The sequence below is a fragment of the Lepisma saccharinum genome, chromosome 17, assembly GCF_977018435.1.
Source record: "Lepisma saccharinum chromosome 17, izLepSacc3.1, whole genome shotgun sequence".
Classification (NCBI taxonomy): domain Eukaryota; kingdom Metazoa; phylum Arthropoda; class Insecta; order Zygentoma; family Lepismatidae; genus Lepisma; species Lepisma saccharinum.
Window position 1 is genome coordinate 35,519,975 of NC_139245.1, and position 20,815 is coordinate 35,540,789.

At 38.7% G+C, this 20,815-nt stretch overlaps 1 protein-coding gene across 1 annotated transcript in view; it reads right to left on the reverse strand.

Annotated features, from left to right (window-relative positions):
• The window catches only part of LOC146001266 (putative oxidoreductase YjmC), a 103,148-nt gene extending 82,922 nt beyond the window's left edge, over nt 1–20,226 (reverse strand). The window contains exon 1 of the mRNA XM_083138572.1: nt 19,818–20,226. Coding sequence (XP_082994698.1) covers nt 19,818–20,112 — 295 coding nt within the window. The 5' untranslated portion in view covers nt 20,113–20,226. The remainder of the gene's footprint in view (nt 1–19,817) is intronic.
• Nucleotides 20,227–20,815: the final 589 nt, after the last annotated feature.

Sequence of the window (20,815 nt, forward strand, 5' to 3'; positions counted from 1 at the left end):
GCGGGGGTCTGGTCAGTAGGGCATCTGACAACCATGCGGGAGATCCGGATTCGATTCCCGGAATTGGTTGGAATTTTTCCGGCTTTGTCGCCGCATAAATATCCCCGATAATTCACATCTGGATTGTCTCACTGGTGTTACCAACAAAACATTTTACAATACATTGTAGTTAACCTTATTGTCGTTTGAATTCAGAAATTCAAACGTGCCGCGGGAAGGCGGACTGGTTACTGAGTTATTCTTGTCGGCCTAGCCATTGCCTATACATAGCCAAGTTCAACGAACCAAGAACTTTCTTTAGTTAATGCTCATTGTTCACACACAAAAATACATGATCATTGAACATTGTTGCAGCCGAGATACAAAACAACTTTTTTTGCTCTTTAAAATCATATAAAATATAAATTATATATTATTTTCAGGAATTTGTGTTTATTTTCAAGTCATTCACTCTTAAAGACGCGTGTTTGGAATGCTGTGCTTTTCTCCGTGCCGCATGGGAATAATAATTCAAATTATTATAATATTATTATTAGTAGTAGTAGTAGTACTGCCGCAGGTCCTTGACAGTGATAAATTGGTCATTTTTATTTTTTCCACAGCATTTTTCATAATATTTCAAAAGCTCAAAGGGGGGTTTAAACCCCGTAACCCCCCTTGCGTACGCCACTGATTGTTGCCTTAGTATAAAGGCTTAGATAAGCGAGGATAATAATACAAATACAAATAATTGTAATCTCTATTTACATGATTTTGAAATACGTTGGTCAAATTGAGCATATGCGGAAAGATACTTGCAACCAAGGGATAAAAAAGTTACAAATATCCAGTTGTTAAGATTAGATATTTTGTTTCCGTGATGATATGATTTTGTTTGCCTTGCCTTTATCTTGTTAGCCCTGATATTACTTCAAACAAATGTCTATTCATCCAATACATTCTTATCTCTTCCCGAGGTTTAAAAGGTAGATAAAGAATGCCCATTCCGTTTATGTTAGAAGATGCTTCACCTGAACAAATTACCTGAGTGGCAAAGCAATTAAAAACAGAATTTAACAGAAGCTACTGCCACTTAACGTTCGATTAACACAGTGGAGTGCTAAAGAGAGGTTGGTTTGGGATCATAAACAAGGACGTATTTCGAGGGGGTCCAGGTGGTCCGCACCCACCCCTGCCAAAATAATAATAATGAAAATTTACTTTTTAGCATTTGTTGTACTATAATTCATGGTTATTTCTTTCCTATGAACTTGGAACACAAGGAATTATTATATTAGGATCATACTGCTTTGAAGGACAGTATACCAAAGAAGATTTATGCATAGTACTACTTATGAAAATATGCATAAAATATTAATCAGGAACATCCTTTTTTATTATTCAATAAATATTCAATTCTTTATTTAATTGACATTAATTTCCTTGTTTTTATACAAATTTGGTTATCTTAAGTATACGCAAACTAGATAATAAATATATGCTGTTATATTTATATTCTTATATCATCTTCTAAGTATTCATGTAATAATAAAAGTGCAATATTAATATATTTACATGTTCTAATTAATATTTAATTTAATTATAATGTTTTAATTTAAACGTTATTATTATTATTTCTGGGACATTTGGTTCAGACCCTTCCTCCCCCGAAACATATTATTTAGAGGGGCACTATTGTCATTTCGAAAATCAGAAAACATCCGACGGTTACGGATAGAAACTATGTTGCACATTGATTGTTCATGGTTTGTGTACATTAATCATCAACAAAAAAAATTCTGCGATCATGAATGAGGGGCAAAGAAACATAGCAAGAACGGAGCAAAATCAAAGTAGCCGCACGGAAAAGGTCCAACGTCAAGCACAGTCTAGGGGACGCATGTTTGTGTACACGTTTCTATGCTGTGTGTACAACTAGTCAGTCATCCAAGGTCCGTTGACTTGTTTGCCGCCTGCTTTTGAAGGTCTGTTCATAACGACCCTTTTGAGCAAGCCGAGGTGGTTGTAAAACTGTGACGTCATAGCAATGACAGATCGCTGGGGAAAGTTTGGTATCCGCTAGTTTTAGCAAGGGAAACTTGTTTCTCTGTTCTTTCCTTGCGCTTATATTCATGTATTTCCAGTATTTTTTTTATGTTTCATATTGTAGTGTCTGGGTGACAGTAAATTTTGTCAGGGAAGAACATTATTTTTTTCCGAATTCTATATTTGAACCGCAGGATACAAAAATTAAAAGGAAAAATATCATCAAGCAAAAAGAATGGATCCAGTGCTGCTCTTTTTCCAATCCTTTCCAGCACCAACCGTGAGTAAATTTGTGATTTTGCTCACTTATATTTTTTTCTATGCACCATCGCATTCATGTATTCTGTGTAAGTTGTGTTGCGATGCTCTTCATTATGTGTTTTTCTCTTAAAAAACAAGAGCGTTGAATGCTTTACAGTGTTTGAAATAGCAGACACTCGAAGTCTCATCCTGATGGCGTCACAGAGACCCTGCCGGGGCTGTACACATGGGTGCTGAAAAGAAGGCGAGTAATGACCAGACCTTCAAGAGCGGGAGAAACTAGCGGACTACGGACCTTGTCAGTCATCATGCGTCATCTGAGCAGTTACATTGTCCCAAAAGTCGCATTCCGTGCGTCTCGTGCAAAACGAGATTCACCAAACGCACGGGCCAGGAGACTGGTTTGTTCCGTGAGAATCGTCTGCTGCATGCAGACACCGCGGGTGCATGATGGCTTCAAACTGCACTAGTTCGGGAATTGTATTATAATTTTATCAGAGAGCGATATGAAGCAACATGCACACGATGAGTGTGCCTCAACTGTTCTTACAATGTGATTAAAATGAGTAACAGTATCCGCAGTAGAGTTTATTCTGTCAGCAGCAAATGCCTTCCGCTGGACGCCATGCGGAAAATTTCTATAAATACAACGCTACGCCTGCACTTTCGTCTAGAGCCTCCCATAAGTCTGTAAAATAACTGGTTTCACCAGGTTCACGAGCCCAGTTGCTTTCGTTCGTTTCGTTATAACTTTCGGAACGCGCCCAATGTTGGAAGGGGGGAGGTATATCATAATAGTGGCGGCTGAGTTTAATGTGGCCTCTTCTGTGAACGTCAGAGCTTACAAGAAGTACAGAGAAACAGGCAGTTACAAAAGGAGACCAAGGCAAGTTCGAAAACGGAAGACGACAGCACGAGAGGACCGTTATTTGAAACATTGTTATCTTCGACGTCACACTGCAACTGCTCAGGATCATAAAAATGATCTTCGGGCTGCTACTGGAGTAAACGTAAGTACTCAGACTGTAATAAATAGGCTTAGGGAAGTGGGTCTGCGATCAAGAAGGCCCCTACAGACAATAAGACTTGAGGCTGAGGATAGGATAAGTCGAGTAGTGTTTGCTCAAGAGCACAGAAATTGGCAACTTCGTCATTGGAGGAATGTATTGTTACCGACGACTCTCGTTTCCGCTTAACAAACTGTGATGGACGGGTGCGTGTTCATCGTCGCACTGGCGAGCGTCTTACAAATGCTGCAGTCCTAGAACGCGACAGATTTCGAACCGGCTCGATAATGGTCTGGGATTTCATCAGTTTAGACATCCTTGTCATCATCAGACCACAGGTACATTGCAGAGGTTGTGCTTGATCATGTGATGACTGTTGCAGTGGGTGGAGGCCCAGAGTTTCTGCTGCAACACGATAATGCTACGGCACATACTGCAGTGGCCACAAGGAATGTCCTACACGACCTCGATATTCGGGCAATGGGTTGGCCTGCCAACAGCCCAGATTTAAACCCGATTGAACACATCTGGGATATCTGGATAGAAGGGTCTGCAACCGCCCAAGAGACCCAGATCCTACAGGAACTGGAAGTGGCCCTTCACGAAGAATAGGACAACTTTCCTAAAAGGGACATCAGGAGGCTTATCAGAAGCATGCCTCGAATGTTTGCGGCAGTATTAGTGGCAAATGGTGGTCATACAAAGCACTAAATTAGTGTTTCATCAAGAACTAGTGTCTCATTGTAAGGACGTTTCAGTTTGGTTTAGCACCATGGCACACATTTTCGTTTGTAATTGGAATACTTCAAGTGGCAAGTAAATGACATTTCTGTTCGTTGACAATGAAAGATTGGTGTACTAGAATGTACTAGTGTTTTCCATTACAACGAAATAGTTTACGAAATAAATCACGTTCAAAAGGTGTCCCTCTAATTGTTTTGACTAGTGTATTTATTTTAAATTGGGCGAAATATACTGTGAAGAAGACGCTACTGCAGATTTCGCGTACTTTACTTCAGTAGTTTATGATAATATGATGTTTATCACACAATCACTCATTTCCGCGATCTAAAAACAACTTAAAACGTTCATAAATAACCAGGCACGTAGCCAGGAGGAGGGCTAAGGGGGCTGAAGCCCCTCCCGAAATCCTACAAATGTCGTATTTAGGTAGTAGGGTAGTCGGGGGTAAAGGTCCGCGGAGGGCAAAGATCCGCAGGGCTTTTTTGCGAAGGCTTTGAATTGAACTGGCACCACTGTTGTTCAGATCACGAGGTATAGTGAAGGAGATCGGACGTACGAAGTGTGGTGTTCCTAGAACAAAAACCTTTACAGCTATGAGGTAAGTTACGTTTTTGTATAGTTTGATGTAATTTGGAATAAACAAACCACTTCTCTGACACTGGCGTGGTTATAGGTGCATGTATTACTATGTTTGTGTGTTTATGTATAAAGCTTTATTAATCATTTAATGGAGGAAGTCCACCAAAATATGCTTTTTTTTGGCGGGAATTGGCAGCATTTTATAACATGGCGATATGGGGTAAAGATCCGCTGAGAGAGTGGGGCAAACGTCCGCTGCGGACTTTTACCCCATTCGTATAATTTTTCAAATCGTATATTCAATTCCTCATAAAAATTTGCTCTACCTTACATTGTTAATATCTATATAAATTATCTATATAAATAATTATGGTTTTAAAAACATATTTTTCTCTGTAAGTAGAGTTTGTGTGGTAACAATGCGTATCTAAAACAGAAACTGCGCTATTTTCTCTCTACATGGCTTCATTTATTTAGGTCTACTTATTTTGTTTAACTGCTGATAGTTTAACAACCTGGTAAGATTATTGTTGGGATTATACTGTATTAGCAATGTCTAAAAAAGGCTAACAATTCAAGGCTATAGAACCACCAACTAAATTATTGCCAAGTTTTGTCTTGTGGTTGAGGTTTCATGTTGAATTGCTAAATAAATTTTTGTCTTTAAAAATTCTTTCTGTATTAATTTATAATTGCATAGCTATCTATTAAACTTCATGAACTTTTTTAGGTACCTGTATTGTTGAAAATTTTTCTCTTTGTAGCTTTGTCGAATCATGTGAAAGTGGAAGCAAAATTAGACATTTTGTGTTGATAGCTTCTGAATTAATTATAGCACTAAAATAGAACTTAGCGTATTTCTCAAACAACATCGCAAAATTTTGATTCAACGGGAAAAATTCAATCGTGGGAATATACTCAATTATTGTCAAATGTACATAATATATCTGATAAAGAATACTTTCTAATGCTAGAAGTCCTCATACAAACCTCATTTTCTTGTTGCAGGAACTACAAAAGAAAGAAAGCAGAAGTGAGACCACTGACTGATGCTCTTTTTCAACAAGCACAACAAATGAAAGCAGATGGCATGTCTGTAAGAGAAATCGGTAGAGTTCTTGGGTTCGATGAATCAACAGTTCGTAAAAGATTGAAAGCTGGCAAAGGAGTTGGGTCGCTAGGACGTTTCAAACGTGTGTTCACGCCCGAGCAAGAAAAGGAAATAGTGACACATCTTAAACACTTGGATGCCCGTTTCTATGGACTTACATTGAAGTCTCTACGCTTCCTTGCCTATGAATATGCAGAAGGAAATGGAATCACGCATTCCTTTTCAAAGGAATCTAAGTTAGCTGGCAGAGACTGGACAAGGGAGTTTATGAAGAGGAATCATCTCTCTCTGAGAACTCCGAGAAAGACAAGTGTTGCTAGAACAATGGGATTCAACAGGCAACAATTGACCCAATATTTTCAAAATTTGAAACAGATCCTGGAGAAATACCACTTTCCGCCAAACCGCATCTACAACATGGACGAAAGTGGCTTCCAAACCGTCCCAAATAAATTACCTAAACATGTTGCTCCAAAAGGTAAACGAGAAGTGTCAAAAAATGTGTCAGCTGACAGAGGAAAAACAATTACAGTTGCTTGTGCGATGAGTGCTACAGGACATCACGTCCCACCATTTTTCATATTTTCACGAAAAAGAAACAATCCGCTTCTTCTGAAACATGGGCCAATCGGTTCTGCAATGGCTGTGACAGATTCTGGTTATATGAATGTGGAAACATTTTTAATTTATCTAGACCATTTTAGAAAACACACTAACCCCTCTGCAGAAGTCCCAGTTTTGCTTATTTTGGATAATCACATATCACATGTTTCCCTCCAGGCTATTACTTCAGCTAAGAAACACAACATACACATGGTTAGTATTCCTCCTCATAGCAGCCACCGAACTCAACCCTTGGATCGTGCTTTCTTTAGGCCATTGAAAGCCTATTATGATGATTTATGCGACAATTGGATCACATCGAATCCTGGTCAACTATTAACTGAGTACCACGTAGCAGGTATATTTAATCGAGCATTCGAGAAAACAGCCACAGTAGAAAAAGCCACTCAAGGATTTCGAGTGACTGGAATTCATCCATTGGATATCAATATTTTTAATGATGAAGATTTTTTACCAGCCTCAGTAACAGAACAAGAACATGAAATTGATACTGTTGATCTTGAAGATCCTGACCTGTGTGGAAGAATTTGCTTTGAAGATAGTCTGCCTGAAAACTCTCAGTCTGCTCTTGTAGAAACAAGGAATGATGAGTCCAGCAACGTGGCTGCTCTAGGAAATCCTACTCCTGTCCCTTCCTCTTCCGTTGATAGGACAAGCAACAGAGCTGCTCTGCAAAATCTTGCACCTGGGACTTCTAGTTCTCGTCAATCATCAGTGTCTCCCCATGATATTATTCCACTCCCGAAATTAAATATTAGAAGAAAACGTACGGGAAGAGGCCTAAAATCTACTCTTCTCACTTCGACACCACACAAGGAACAACTTGAAGCACTACGGCAGGGAACGGTAGATCACGGGAAGAACGTCTATGAATCAAAAAAATCAAAGAAGAGACTCTTTCAAAGTACTGATAACCCGAAGAAAAGAGTTCATGAAGAAATTGTGTCGTCGTCTGAATCAGAATCCCAATTTTCCCTTCATGAAAGCAGCGACGATTCTGCATTTGTAGTAAGCAGCGATGAATCAGAATGTGACAACATTCCAGCTGAACTTCTACCCGGTAACTTCGTTGTGGTGAAAGTGTATGGAAAAACTAAATCATCATTCCGTTTGTACGTGGCTAAAATCACTGAACTTGACGTTGATGGCTACATCGGTGTCTTTCACAAAAGGGCTCCGCAAACTATGAGATTCAAGAAAACTGATGAACGATCGTTCTTTCATAAAGACGATGTTGTGAGGAAATTGTCCACACCGATTCAAAGCAGTTCTACTCGATTCAAAGACATGATAGGTTTTAAGACTGATCTGAGTGATTTGTTTTTGTTCTAAAGTTATTTGAGTTTAATGTTTAAAGTTATTGAAATCTTGGGATACCTACTTGTCAATTTAAAATGAGAGACTATTTTATGTACTATGGTTATCATAATTCAGTTTAATACAGTAAATATAACAAAAGTTATTGTAATAATTTTCTTCTTGCTGTGTGTGGCAAGAATTCGCAACATAGTACACCTGCGGATTTTTGCCCCATGCTATGGGGCAAAGGTCCGAATTTGCTTATGTCGATAAAATCAAATTCTTACTTTAAACCATTAACTTTGCGGGTTCTAAAACTGGTGTTCATTTTAGCTGTATAAATAAGGTATCCATTTATGACATTTTGAGATTAAAAACTTAAGACCAAAAATCGACAAAAAATCAAACGTAAAAACTGCGGACCTTTACCCCCACCTACCCTACATAGTGGTAATTAATTTTACTTCTTTAGCAGGATTTAATATTAGATCGAAAAATGTTTAGTGTATAATAGAGGAACAAGGTTTTATTTTTATATTCTACCATTTAATCCAAATAATAAATGGATCCAAAATTTATAGTTTTCTTTGTGAGAGGTCACACAATATATAAACTATATGAGTAAAATTTACTCGTAACTTTTAAAGTTGTTTTTTTAACGGAATGTGTAAAAATTTAATAACAAAGTACAATAACTATGAATTTAAGTACACTAATTGTACAAAATGTAAGAAAAATAATGGATAACAGTTGTGTTGGATATTCACCCCCACGGTGGATCGAGTTGCAACGTCTCTCCATGTATATAATAATAACAACAACAATAAATTTGGATTAAAATTGATTTATTTTTAATAACTTATAATAGTTATTATAGTAAAAATTACAATTATAAGCGTGGTAATAATAATTATTGTTATTATTTTTTCAACTAATAAAGTTTTATCAGTAGTCTGCCCCCTCCACAAATATTTCTGGCGACGCCCGTGCTGATAAGGGATGAGCCCCCCCGAAATAAAATCCTGGCTACGGGCCTCTAAACATTTTCATAAACCATGCAAAATATGTCACTTTCTCGAGGTGGTACAGAAGGTCAAGGGTACCACTGTAAGTACAGTATCTCTTCATCCAATCATCACTGATCATCATCGTCGCGATTAGCGAAAAGGCACACTACATAACAAAAGTACACTCACAATACACTTACATCTCCTATTTGAGTATAAAGCGCAGTTAAGCTATTGACGTACCTCGCATTTCAACCTAAGTCCGTCAGGTAGCTGAACTCTGGCCACAAATGCTGGACAAACACGTGGCGAGATACCGGTCAAGCCCCTACAAATTTCCCTCCCTCCTCAACTGGAAGGGGAAGATAGCTGCAGACCTTGGGAACCGCAAGGACTCAGGATTGTAGATTCAATGTAGTTTTAACAGTGTGCGTGTGCGAGAAAAGACGTGCGTTCAATTTCTCTTTTGCGGTGTATTGTGAACTATGTTTTGAGTCGGTGAGTTTTTTCAATGTGAGAATCGCTGAGAATCGTTTAATTGGGTTTGCCGTGTTAGGATTGAACTGAGGCGATTAGCTCTGGGGGAAAAGGTAGGTTTGACAGCACTTAATAATGATAAAACCTTAAATACAAAATCACAACTCAGAAATTTCATATGGTTTGAAACGAGTGCCAACATTTTTCCAGTCACCGATTCCTTCCCAAGGCAACTTGCGCACCCAAGCGACACATCATCTGGAAACCAACCTTCAGAAATAGATGGAACTTTTCGTACCGAAATTATGTGAAAAGCAGCATATGTCGCTAGCGTGTCGCACGGCTTGAACAGTTTTCTCAATAGTTTCGCCCAGTGGCGACTGGCGGCTACTATGATGGGTAGTGCCAACGTGATCAAGAAATGGAAAATAATGAAACCCTTGCAATGCCCCCCGCCCCCCATGTGGTTGCGTCACTGGCCAAGATGTTTAACTTTTAATTTATCCTCGTTTGGAAAACAGTGTGTGTGATAAGTAACAACGCACTGATCCGATTAATCTTCACTCCCTAATCTATATTTTATACACTACAGGACACTTCCCTAAAAACACAACAATTACAGGAGGAAGGGAAAAACAAATTCTCTCACCTTCTCCTCCCCCAATGCACACGTATTCCAACTGGACGTCGAAAATATTCTAGACATTTCTTGTAAAAGAAATGTCAAAGGGAACTCGAATCGCCATAGGATTTTTTACTTTATACGTAAAAAATATAAAAGTCTGGATGGCCCTTCGGACGCATCTATCTTATATACTACTACTATAAATACTATAAATACTACATTCGTTTTTTTCAAAAGTAGGCAGAAATTAGTACCTTTCTCACGAATTACTTTCCAACGGGTTTACAAATCAGTCAAATTTAGAGATTTATCTCTGTAGGTGGCAGCTATGTCCCTCGTCGTGCCAAGCGAAAACGGGTTCGGTTGGTGTCTCATGGCTACCCCCCTTCCACTCCCTACACCTTGTTCCCAGCTACAACCCTCTGCACATGTGTCAACTTAGTTAGGCCAGCTTTTGAACGGCTCGGACCGTTGCCTCGCGAGGGTACGAAACAGCTGGCGATGCCACGTGGAGGCTGGGTCGGTCGTCAACTTGACCGATTGCGAGATTCGAATCTCCTTGCATGTAAATTATAAATGTATTAATTTAACAATACTTTGGCGAGGTATGAGTTTCTTCCGACTGTAGTACCATGGCACGGCGGCTCTGACCTTCGAGCCGCCGCTGGTTTCACCTAGAAAAAAAAATAGGTCTGGTTGTAGCGCTTGCATAGTGAATAGTTATCTACAAGCTGGAGGTGTCGCTTGTCACTCAGTGATGCCAAAAGAAGGGAAATTTCCCTCGGTAGGGGGAAATTTGAGGGTGAAAAGGGAAATTTAATGAAAAATAGCTAAAAAAAAACAGGGAAATTTAAACTCACATTTTCGTTTCATTCCTTTAAAAAGTTCGAAAATATTTTTTTCAGCGTGTACTTTTGTCGCGTTTCCTAGAAAGGCCTCAAGGCATGAGCCGCGCTACCTGGAAAGAATTTGGGACGCGATTTTCAACTTCATTCTTTGATCCATCCATAATTTCAGAACGTGTCTTAGTGGCTGTGTGTGTGACCAAAAAGTATACACTTGTAATCCTATTCTCTTTGTGTGTGACTTTGTGTGTCCTGTGTCGATGCAAGGAGAATGGAAGAGGTGACTGATAGGAAGCTACCTGCAACTCACAAAAAGGTTAGAAAACGTCGTGGGGATTTATCTGCGGATGAAAAGATATCTGGGAAACATGTGAAAAAATTTCGTATTGAGTGGCTGCCCATTACTTCACACTTTTATGATTTTCATATATATTTAATAATAATAATAATAATAGACGAAAAAGTTTTTGGTTTGGGAATTTTTTCAATACATTAGTGTTTTATTTTTAAATTCAAATGTTTATTTTAGGGTAATTACATTATGAAACTATGATCAGTTTCTAGTAATTTATTCAATGGGGGGTTTGAACCCACTGAAACCTCTTATATACGGTCCTGATTAACAGTTATAGTAATACAAAGATACAGCTTCAGATGTGCTTTTAAAATCGAGGGAAATTTAGGTCGAAAAAGGGAAATTTTACACTGGTAAAAGGGAAATCCTGCATTCGGAGATTGACAACACTGTTGTCACGTCTGTGGGAAAAGTGAAACCCTCGTGTCCCGTGCATTCTACGTCTGGTTGTCGCGCATGCGCAGTTAATGCTTATCTACAGGCTGGAGGTACATGTGTCGCTTGTCACTTCTGTGAAACCCTCATGTTCCGTGTCGCATTGGTCTGAAAGCTTATTTCTAGAGTCTCCAAAATACAATGATAGGAAAACAAATGGATGTGATTCTAATTTTAGTTCAAAAACCATGATCTGTAGCTAAAAATTGTTAACAGAAGAACCAAAACCGGATAATTGGTTTTACAGAACATCAATTTTTTAATATTTTTTTAAAAAACACGATATTCAGCACAAATATTTTGCAATTGAGTTTTGGACAAATGCAAGTAGAAATTTGTTTTTTTGCGCCTATGTAAAGTTTTGGAATTGACAGTTCATTCCACACAGGAAATCTAGAAACTAATTAATGGCTCAAGTCAAAGCATTTTCCTCCCGAAACGAGAAAGGGATAATAAATTATTACAGGATTGTGATCCACAGTTTTGTGATTAGCGCCATGCTAATCTGTGGTTTGCAATCCACGAGGTCGCATGAAGCACTTCATGGGTTTGGAAATAGCAATTTTATTTGCAAAGTGACATTTTAGTGACTTACAATATTGGTTGCCAACAGTACCAATCCAGAATGTTGTCGGTAGAAGCCGATAACATGTAATCCTGGTACTAACATACAACTGAATGAAAAACGGTAATTCCTAATATCACGATTCCATAGCCTAATTGTTAGGGAGACAAATTTATGGTAAATAAAAACTGAGGAGAGCGGTAAATAAAATGTTAGATCAGCGGTATATACCAGCGGTGAAAAAAAAATTGGCACACACTTTTTCATTATGAGAGGAAACAACATACAAAAGAGCAATAAATTGATAAACTACTTCATTTTTATATACTGTACACATACACAACCTGTCCAACCAAAAAGAAAACATCAACACAATATCACTTCATTTCTAAATTGCATATCATTGTATGTATTTAAAGGATATCCTTGCTGTCCAACAAATAAAATAATCACTACTGCACATACACAAACACATGTTGAAAATCACATGATGATAAACAAAATTCATTCATGACTGAACACAAATGACACCATTGTTTCTCTTGATGTGCGGGAACAGACTAATCTTATCGCTGCTACAGCTAGCAAGTTCAATGAAACTGGAAGTTGAGTAGACATTCGGGGGAAGAAAGGAATGCAGCTTGACAGGGAGCGAAGTTTTCGAACTGAGATTGTGTGCATGGGAAATCCCAATTTGCAGGGTCTTCCTGATGTGATCGAAGATAAAACGTTCTTCAGCTGCAAGTGGTAGGAAACTTTAAGCAAACGTTTCGTTACAAATCGACAGTTTGCGCGCACAACCTCGATTACCAGTTTTTGCGTGTTTTCTACTTATTTTGATGATATTTCACGATTATTTCGCGAAAAAGCGTTCATTTCGTGGAAAAGCACACATTTCGCATTACTTCGCGAATGAAACTCATGCATATTTCATCATTGGGGGTGTAGTTACGTGCAGAATGTTCAAAATTGCATCTTTTTTTCACATTTCGCGATTTCGCGCATCACGAAAATTCAATGTCCCTACTAATTGTTACGAGATCTCATCGACGTTGAGACTTGTCGAGACGGGTGACTGCTCCATTATTTATCAACGTGTACATTTGTTGTGGTTTCAGGTTCGAGTCCCGGTCTATATACCGTAAATGAAAAACTGGGGCATCTGTCTCGGACATATAGTCAGAGCTGTAGTCGAGGGTCCGTGATATCTGTCGTATACTCTCTGGTTAACCTTACTCGCTAACCTTCTGGAGGCACATAGTGGTTCGGATCCCACTTTAAACTGTAGGTCCTGTCCCGATTAGCCTTTCTGTGCATAAAGTGGACTTAACACCAAATTAATCAATCAATCAATCGTTAAAATTCTGCTATAATGCGTGCACCTTATCTTTTGTTTATTTATTCATGTAATTTGGCGGCACTAACAAAATTCTGGGTTGGTAGTATTGCCAATCAATATTGTAAGTCACTAAAATGTCACTTTGCTCATAAAATTGCTATTTCCAAACCCATCAAGTGCTTAATTCTCACGTTCAACGATAAGTGCTTCTGCTCTCAATGGTTGTTGGAAAGAGAAGCTTGTAATTACTGTCAGATACATGTACTTCTGATTTCACGTGATAGTGAACTTGTTAAGAAGGTAAGTTATGAATACATGATGCACTTCAGCAAACAATCAATGTGGAAGTTTGACTTCACATGACTTGAGATTTCGAAGTATGGAGCAAAACGGGAAAGTCTCAATAATGTTCTTGTTTCTCTTTCCAACAAAAATTAACTCCAAGAGCACTTATCGTTGAACGTGAGAATTAAGATCTGTTGAATTTCATTTTTAAACACGGAAAGAAAGATAAATAAGCAATTTGTTGCTTTTTGTGTTCACTTTTCGTTTTTATACAAGTACGTTTCCATGAATTTCATTTTTAGTGTAATTAACAATGTATTAACAGTATACAAACTTAAAACTCACATAAGTTATATTAACAAGAAAATAAAATACAATAACATGACGTACTGTAGCCTTTATGTTAAATGCGATCATTAGAATATGAGTTTCATATATTTTTTTAATGCTTTCTCTATTGTAATATGTCTCTTTTATGAAAATTATGGGTATAACATCATCATCACCAATTCCATACATGACATTTTTTTCTACAAGTTAATTCAATTCATCCATATCCAAAGTCAGTGACGTGCACTGAGGAGTAGCTAGTCTAGCAGAGATAGATCAATCAATCTCACGTCTCTAATTATTTTCAAATCAAAATATTTATTATCTTGAAGCCTCAGTTCATATGCAACATTTCTTTCCACGCGCTTCTCGTCCCTCGATGTGATCAGCTGGCAAGGCTGGATACCCTTGCTGGCTCTTCTACCGCTTACCAGATCCAGGTATAGACAACTGCCCGAAGCGAAAGGGAAGATTTTTTTGCCTGTACCTCCCTTGCCGCCTCGCACCCCGCTCCCATGGTTGAAAGCCCGTGGTTTCAGGTCCTCCAGTCTATCTCCTATAGAACAGATAGGGGATAGGTTTCCTTTCGATTCCTTTGTAAATCCTCTAAAGAACTCAGGGGGAAATTTTCTGCAGTACTTATGTTCTCTGTATTTACACAACCTTTTAAACGTTGTACAATATATATGTATAATATGGGATGTAGTTTTATTTGTATATGAATGGGAACGTACTTGTATTATGTGCAGACAAAAATGTTACGGTTTCTTTTCTTTTTCAAATATGGAATATATAATGATTAAATAACAAATATTTGCTCACGCTCTCTCTCTCGCTCTCGTTTTAGTAGTGTTTTATTTAAATATATTAATAATTTGGCCTCCAATAAAAAAATGGGTAAGCTAAACAGTCATAAATACGGATGTATTAATTTGGGCAAGAAAACTAATTGTTGTTGTTGGTTTGGTTTATTTTACTTCACCTTTCTGCCACATTTGGTTATCGCGAAAATGAGGATGAGTGATGATATAATGAAATTGATGAAGGGACCTCACAAAGAACAATTCAGGCCGGGATTCGAACCCGTGACGAGCGCGCATTCTTGTTCCTATGTGTTGTACTCTGCAGTGAATAATGAAATAATTTGGAATGAAAAATGTATCTCAGAACTAAAAAAGCCAAATGAATATTTTTGAAGAAACTACAAAAAAGTGTGTTTTGTTACCTGTTCATCCCCTCTAATATATTTAATTATTGCCACCTTCCATCACTTTTTCTAGCTGTATAGATTTAATGGCGATAAGTAGCTAATGAGCTTATGGAAGTCACGAGGGACAATCATAAACAGAGAACTCTGGACTCCTGATTTCACAGTGCCCTGCAGATGCACTGGGAGGAATTTATTTGTATTTTCCCTCCTTTCTTTAGCGTTGCTATTCCATCACTTTACCTAAATTCTGCCATGACGGTGAACGTTGATTAAATTAAACGGATGAAAAGTTGTTACAAAGGAACACTCATGCACAGGCCAGGGCTCGAACCCGGATCCTTCAGTAACGAGATCGTGAGATGAAGAAATTAGGGAAATCAAGCAATGCAATTTTTTTTTGGAAAAACGTTAATCATATGCAAATATGGTGTTTCAAAAATCCAATTGAAATTTACGTACCACTGAGTAAATACGCAGTTTGCTTTACCGATACCCAAGTATCCGAATAATTACAGATTTCCACTCATCTTTGTTGTCGGCCGACCTCCGTGGGGGAGTGTAAGTGGCCCCGGATCGGTACTAGGTGGACGCACATAGTGGTTTGGATCCCACTTTAAACTGTGAGCCCAGTCCCGATTAGCTTTTATGTACATAAAGTGGACTTAAACACCAAATCAACCAGCCGTGGGGGAGTGGTTATCACTGCACGCTATGACACCAGGAGTTTCGGGTTCGAACCCCGACCTCGGAATGTTTTTTTTTTTTTTTGTTTTTTTTTGGTGTTTGTATCTTCATTAATTGTATTGTACCGTCTTCGCGATTAACCAAATGTGACAGCGATGCTAAGTAGCATAAATCAAATCATTGATTGATTGTTTCATTTGGTTTGTTTTACTTCGGTTTTGCTACACTTTTGGCTAATCGTCAAGATGGTACGATAAAATTGATGAAGGGACAAACACAAATAACACCCATGTCCAGGTCGGGGTCCGAACCCGGGATCTCTGGATTAATAGTCAAATCAACATGTTTTGGATTTTCGAAAGTGGGTGAGATTAACATGTGCTTCTTTTCAGTAGTCCTTCCTCATTTTGCAACCCTTTCCTTTCTTTGATGTTCTATTTTTAGGAATACTGGGCCCTAAAGGGGGTAGGGAGATTATGACCCACACCAACCTCACTTGGGCACGCCACTGATTGCTACCCCAACTGTCAACATCACCGCACGTCACTGTCCAAAGTCAGTGGGGGCTCGTGGTTCAGATTGTTGTTGCTTGCAGCGAATATATATTATATATTTCTTCATCAATATATAATATATTTATATAACTTTAATTTGTATATATTTATAATGTAATTAAATGTATTTATAATTTTATATGTGACTGACACGTGACACTTTTGAGGAGTACAATTAATAATCATCATACAAAATTTGAAGTTTCCATTTATTCGGCAGCAATATAACGCAGAATTTTGTTTTTTTGTGATTACGTAAGAAGTACTTTAATGTTCTGATTCAATTGTTAAATATTTTGACCGAAAACTCTGATGAATCGATGCTTGTAATTGAACTGGAAAACTCATCCAATAATATTAATCGGTAGGCTATATTGAACAGTTTTTAATTGTTACAAATGGAGGCACAGTGGTTCGATCCCACTTTAAACTGTAGGTCCAGTCCCGATTAGTCTTTCTCCGCATAAAGTGGATTTATATATAAAAAAAACAACAAATCAAATTATTACAAGTTTCAAGCATTGGTATCGGTATCACACATACTTTAAATTAGGTTAAGATTCTCCACAAAAGAAAATATTTATCTTTGCCTAACGTGGACATTTTGTCTGTTGCTTCACGAAACAGGAAAGTGAGAACTGAATCCCAGCCTTTGTTGCTGGTCCGTCTTCTTCTCCCCTCACCCGCAAGGGGATCCGAAACGGGTCGCCTGACCTTGATGTGTTGTAAATCCACTGCAACGACCAAGCCGACTGAAGCAGGGGATAGGAAGAACAGCGTTGAACTTCGCTTCAATACTCCTCGATGTAGAGATCAGGGCATTGCTCTGGCTTTGCAACGCCTACCTGTGCGTCTACTCGCACACTGTGAAATCTCGCAGGATACCTCCTTTTTTTAACAGATCATAATGGAATTTGCTTTATGAAGCAATGAAGGGCAAAATTGTTTGTCTATGTTCAATATATTTAATAGGAAAACAAATAAAAAAAATATACTAACAAAAAGTATGAAATTTCATTGTAAAATATCCGGTCGTTGTGCAACACTGCAACAATATCAGTAACCGCCCATGTCCAAAGTTAATGGGAACGTTTCACAAAACTTAGCGTATACCCTGTTCAATTTTCTCTGTGCAACGAAGTAGTCGACCTTGGGCAACGAAACTAATATAATTTCCTCCACATACAACCCCCCCCCCCTTCCCCCCGGCAGTGAATGGATGATACTCAATGTGACGTCAGCGGCGCAGAGAAAGCATGATGGGAAATCTGGCCAAAACCACATGGTGCCGGACTCAGTTTGGCAAACAAACCATAGCAAGCGTGAAGCGAGGCAAATGCTGCGTGCATGAAAATGACTCTATGTTTAACTTTTTAAATTGTATTATTGTATATTTTCAAATGAAATTTCCGTTTGGTGAATTAATGCGTTGCGCGTGTGTGTGTGTGTGTGTTTGTGCCATTGTTTATGTATTAATTGTGAAAGAACATCATACCTTCATACAGTTTCTTCAGTGCTTAAGATGGCGTGATTTTTCCAATGCAGGGTGAAATATGAATCGTATTTGAAAGGCAAATACTGTGTTTATGGTTAGCGATATATGACTTTTATGTTACTCTTCACATCCGCATGCTTTGCAACGCGTGTGGTTGCTGTACGATCTCTAATAATGTTCACAGAAAATTTGAAATGAAATGCTGCTTGTCAATCAGCGGATGCTGATTGATTGATTGATTGATTTGTTGTTTTAAGTCCACTTTATGCACAGTAAGGTTAATTAGGACTGGACCTACAATTTAAAGTGGGATCCGAACCACTTGTGCCTCCACCGGGTATCGAACCCGGGACCCTTGATTACAAGGCGACGACGCTACCACTGCGCCATCGGGAAGGCCCAATCAGCGGATGCGTTCGCAGTATGCGTATATTTGTATATAAACTTTTCAGCATATCTTCTATCATAACTGTCTCAATACACATAGGAAAAGTGACAATGATACGTTACGGCCTTAAAAAAAACATAGTACGCAACATAGTACCATTATAATTTTTAACAGATTTATGCAATTAAATTCTCGCACGTGCATAAACCTGTGTTTCATTAGGCTCGTAAAAGCCTAAATAGAAACAAAAAGGAACAACAGAACTGCTGTTCTGTACAAATTTTGCAACGGCCACACTAAAATCCGAGAACACAAACAGTGCCCGATAGGCCCACCTCTACGAACTCCTTTATGCTTTGTTGCTGTCAGACAATTTCTATCTTTTTTTTTTTAAAAAAAAAACAACTTCCTAAATGTAACAATTAGATCAATGCCACAACAAAGAGTTCAGAATACTCAACAATCAGGTTGTCGAAAGCAGTTTGACAGTCGCTTTCAAGGGAATAACGTTGAAGTTGATTTTGTGCGTTATTAATGTACCCAAGGGAGAAGAGTCAGAAGGAATTTTACATTAATTATGTGCGAAACAATTATGGTTTTTAATAATGTTAAAGAGTGCAGAAAATGTAGCTCATATCTAATTTAGTGGGATATACTAAAATTTGAACTGTTACAAGATGCCGTAGCGTTAAAATGTAAGTGTTTGCCTGCAAATTTACACATTGGAACGCGACCTTTTTTATTTTTTAAAAATAGTAACTCATCCGTAATGAAATCAAATACTCAACCGCGAGAATATGGGTATCGGATCTGTGAGTCCGGTTTTTGATTAATATTATTTCACTTTTGACCAATCGCGAGATGAGGATGAATGGATGAAGGGGCAATCACACATATAGGGACAACACAACGCGAGCCCCACAGATAATTATATTGGCCGTACGTGCAGACGCCAGACCCTCGTTAGTCTGCAAATTGCAGTCCAGGGTGTACCATGTGGAAGTGAGTTTCAAATTTCGGTGTCTTTGAGAACAGGTCACACCTTACATCCCCTCACCCCCCCCCCCCCCAATGGCTGAACGAAAGGTTACTCGAGAAGAATGCTGGGATGGTATCTTTCGATTTTATTATTATTATTGTTTTGTTATTTATCGTCGCTTTTCTTCCTTTTGGCTAATCGTGACGATTGAGGATGAGCATTGGAGGCGTTTAGGGGATCAGTTGGCCCCCCTTTCTTATTTTTTTGACCATTTTGCCCCCGGACTATGCCAAAGCAAGGGAGAGTAAACTGTCGTTACCCTCCCCTCCAATTTTGGCACTTGCTCTCCCAGTTTTGGAATCCAAACGCCGCCACTGAGGATGAGTGAAGATGTATTGATGAAGGGACACTCACAAAGAACACACATGCGGATCCGAACACGGACCTCTTGTGTCACAGCGCGCTGTGCTAACCACTCAGCAACGGCGTCTCTCGTCTCTTTTCGCATCAAATGCCTTGTTAAATAATTGACAACACTTAATCAGAGGTAAACATTGATTCAGCACGACTAAAATGGATTAACAAAAAACTTACCAAGCCTGTTCAATCCATGACTGTAGTGCCCCCTGGTGTCCGCTGCAACCAATATATCTGCGAGTGCAACTGCATGATTAACTGGTGTTCCCACTGCTGCCATGCATTCTTCCGAAAATCGACAAACTTCCTGCACACTGATCCTGGTTTCTGCGCATTTCTTGTCGCCAACTGTCCGTTCCTGTTGCATGTCTAGTCCGACGAAAAGCGGGCTTGGCGAAAGAAACTTTCGTGTCGGTTTCTTGCAGCACTGCGAGTTGCGAAGAATACGCAAACCCACAAAATGCGCGCGCATGACACGCGCTATTTGCAATCTGCGTGCGTATTATTTGTTCGCCTTGCCCCTGGAGAGACAAGTTCCGTGATATTACGCCATCCCGTCTGCTCTTGGGTGCCAAGCGCGCTGTGCGTAAGAACGAAATCAGCTGACATCGCCCTGCGATTTACCGGCTGTTAAAGGTTTTCCCACCAGGTAGCTCTGGCGGTTGCTAAACAGTGTTGTCAACCATGTGAACGCAGAAGTAGGTAAATCTTGACCTACAATCCTCTGAAAAATCACTAAAAAATGCTACTCCGAGTTCAAATTTCAGATTTCCTGAGCTGCGTTCTTATGTTAAAGGTTAAAAATGTCTATGGTGATGTGAGTTCATTGCAATTTCTTGCGAAAGCGTGAAGAGTATATTACAATCTATTGATTTTAACCAATTAATTAATAAAATTGCAGTGCATCGTGTTTTTTTAATGCAATTAACTTATAATTTAACTAAGGTCAATTTTCTGTTTCGTTAGTTTGAAATTTTCTATGGCCCAGATAGTCAATACATGAGAATTCTATCTTCACACTGCCAAGTGTCTCCATTGCATGGCGCAGTGCACCAGGATTTGCTTTACACTTCACCTCTTCAGCTACAAAACAAAAATAATGTTAAATATAGTGATCATGAATATTTACTTTTTTTAAAAAAATTATAGTTTAGTTGATAATTTCTAATTGGAAG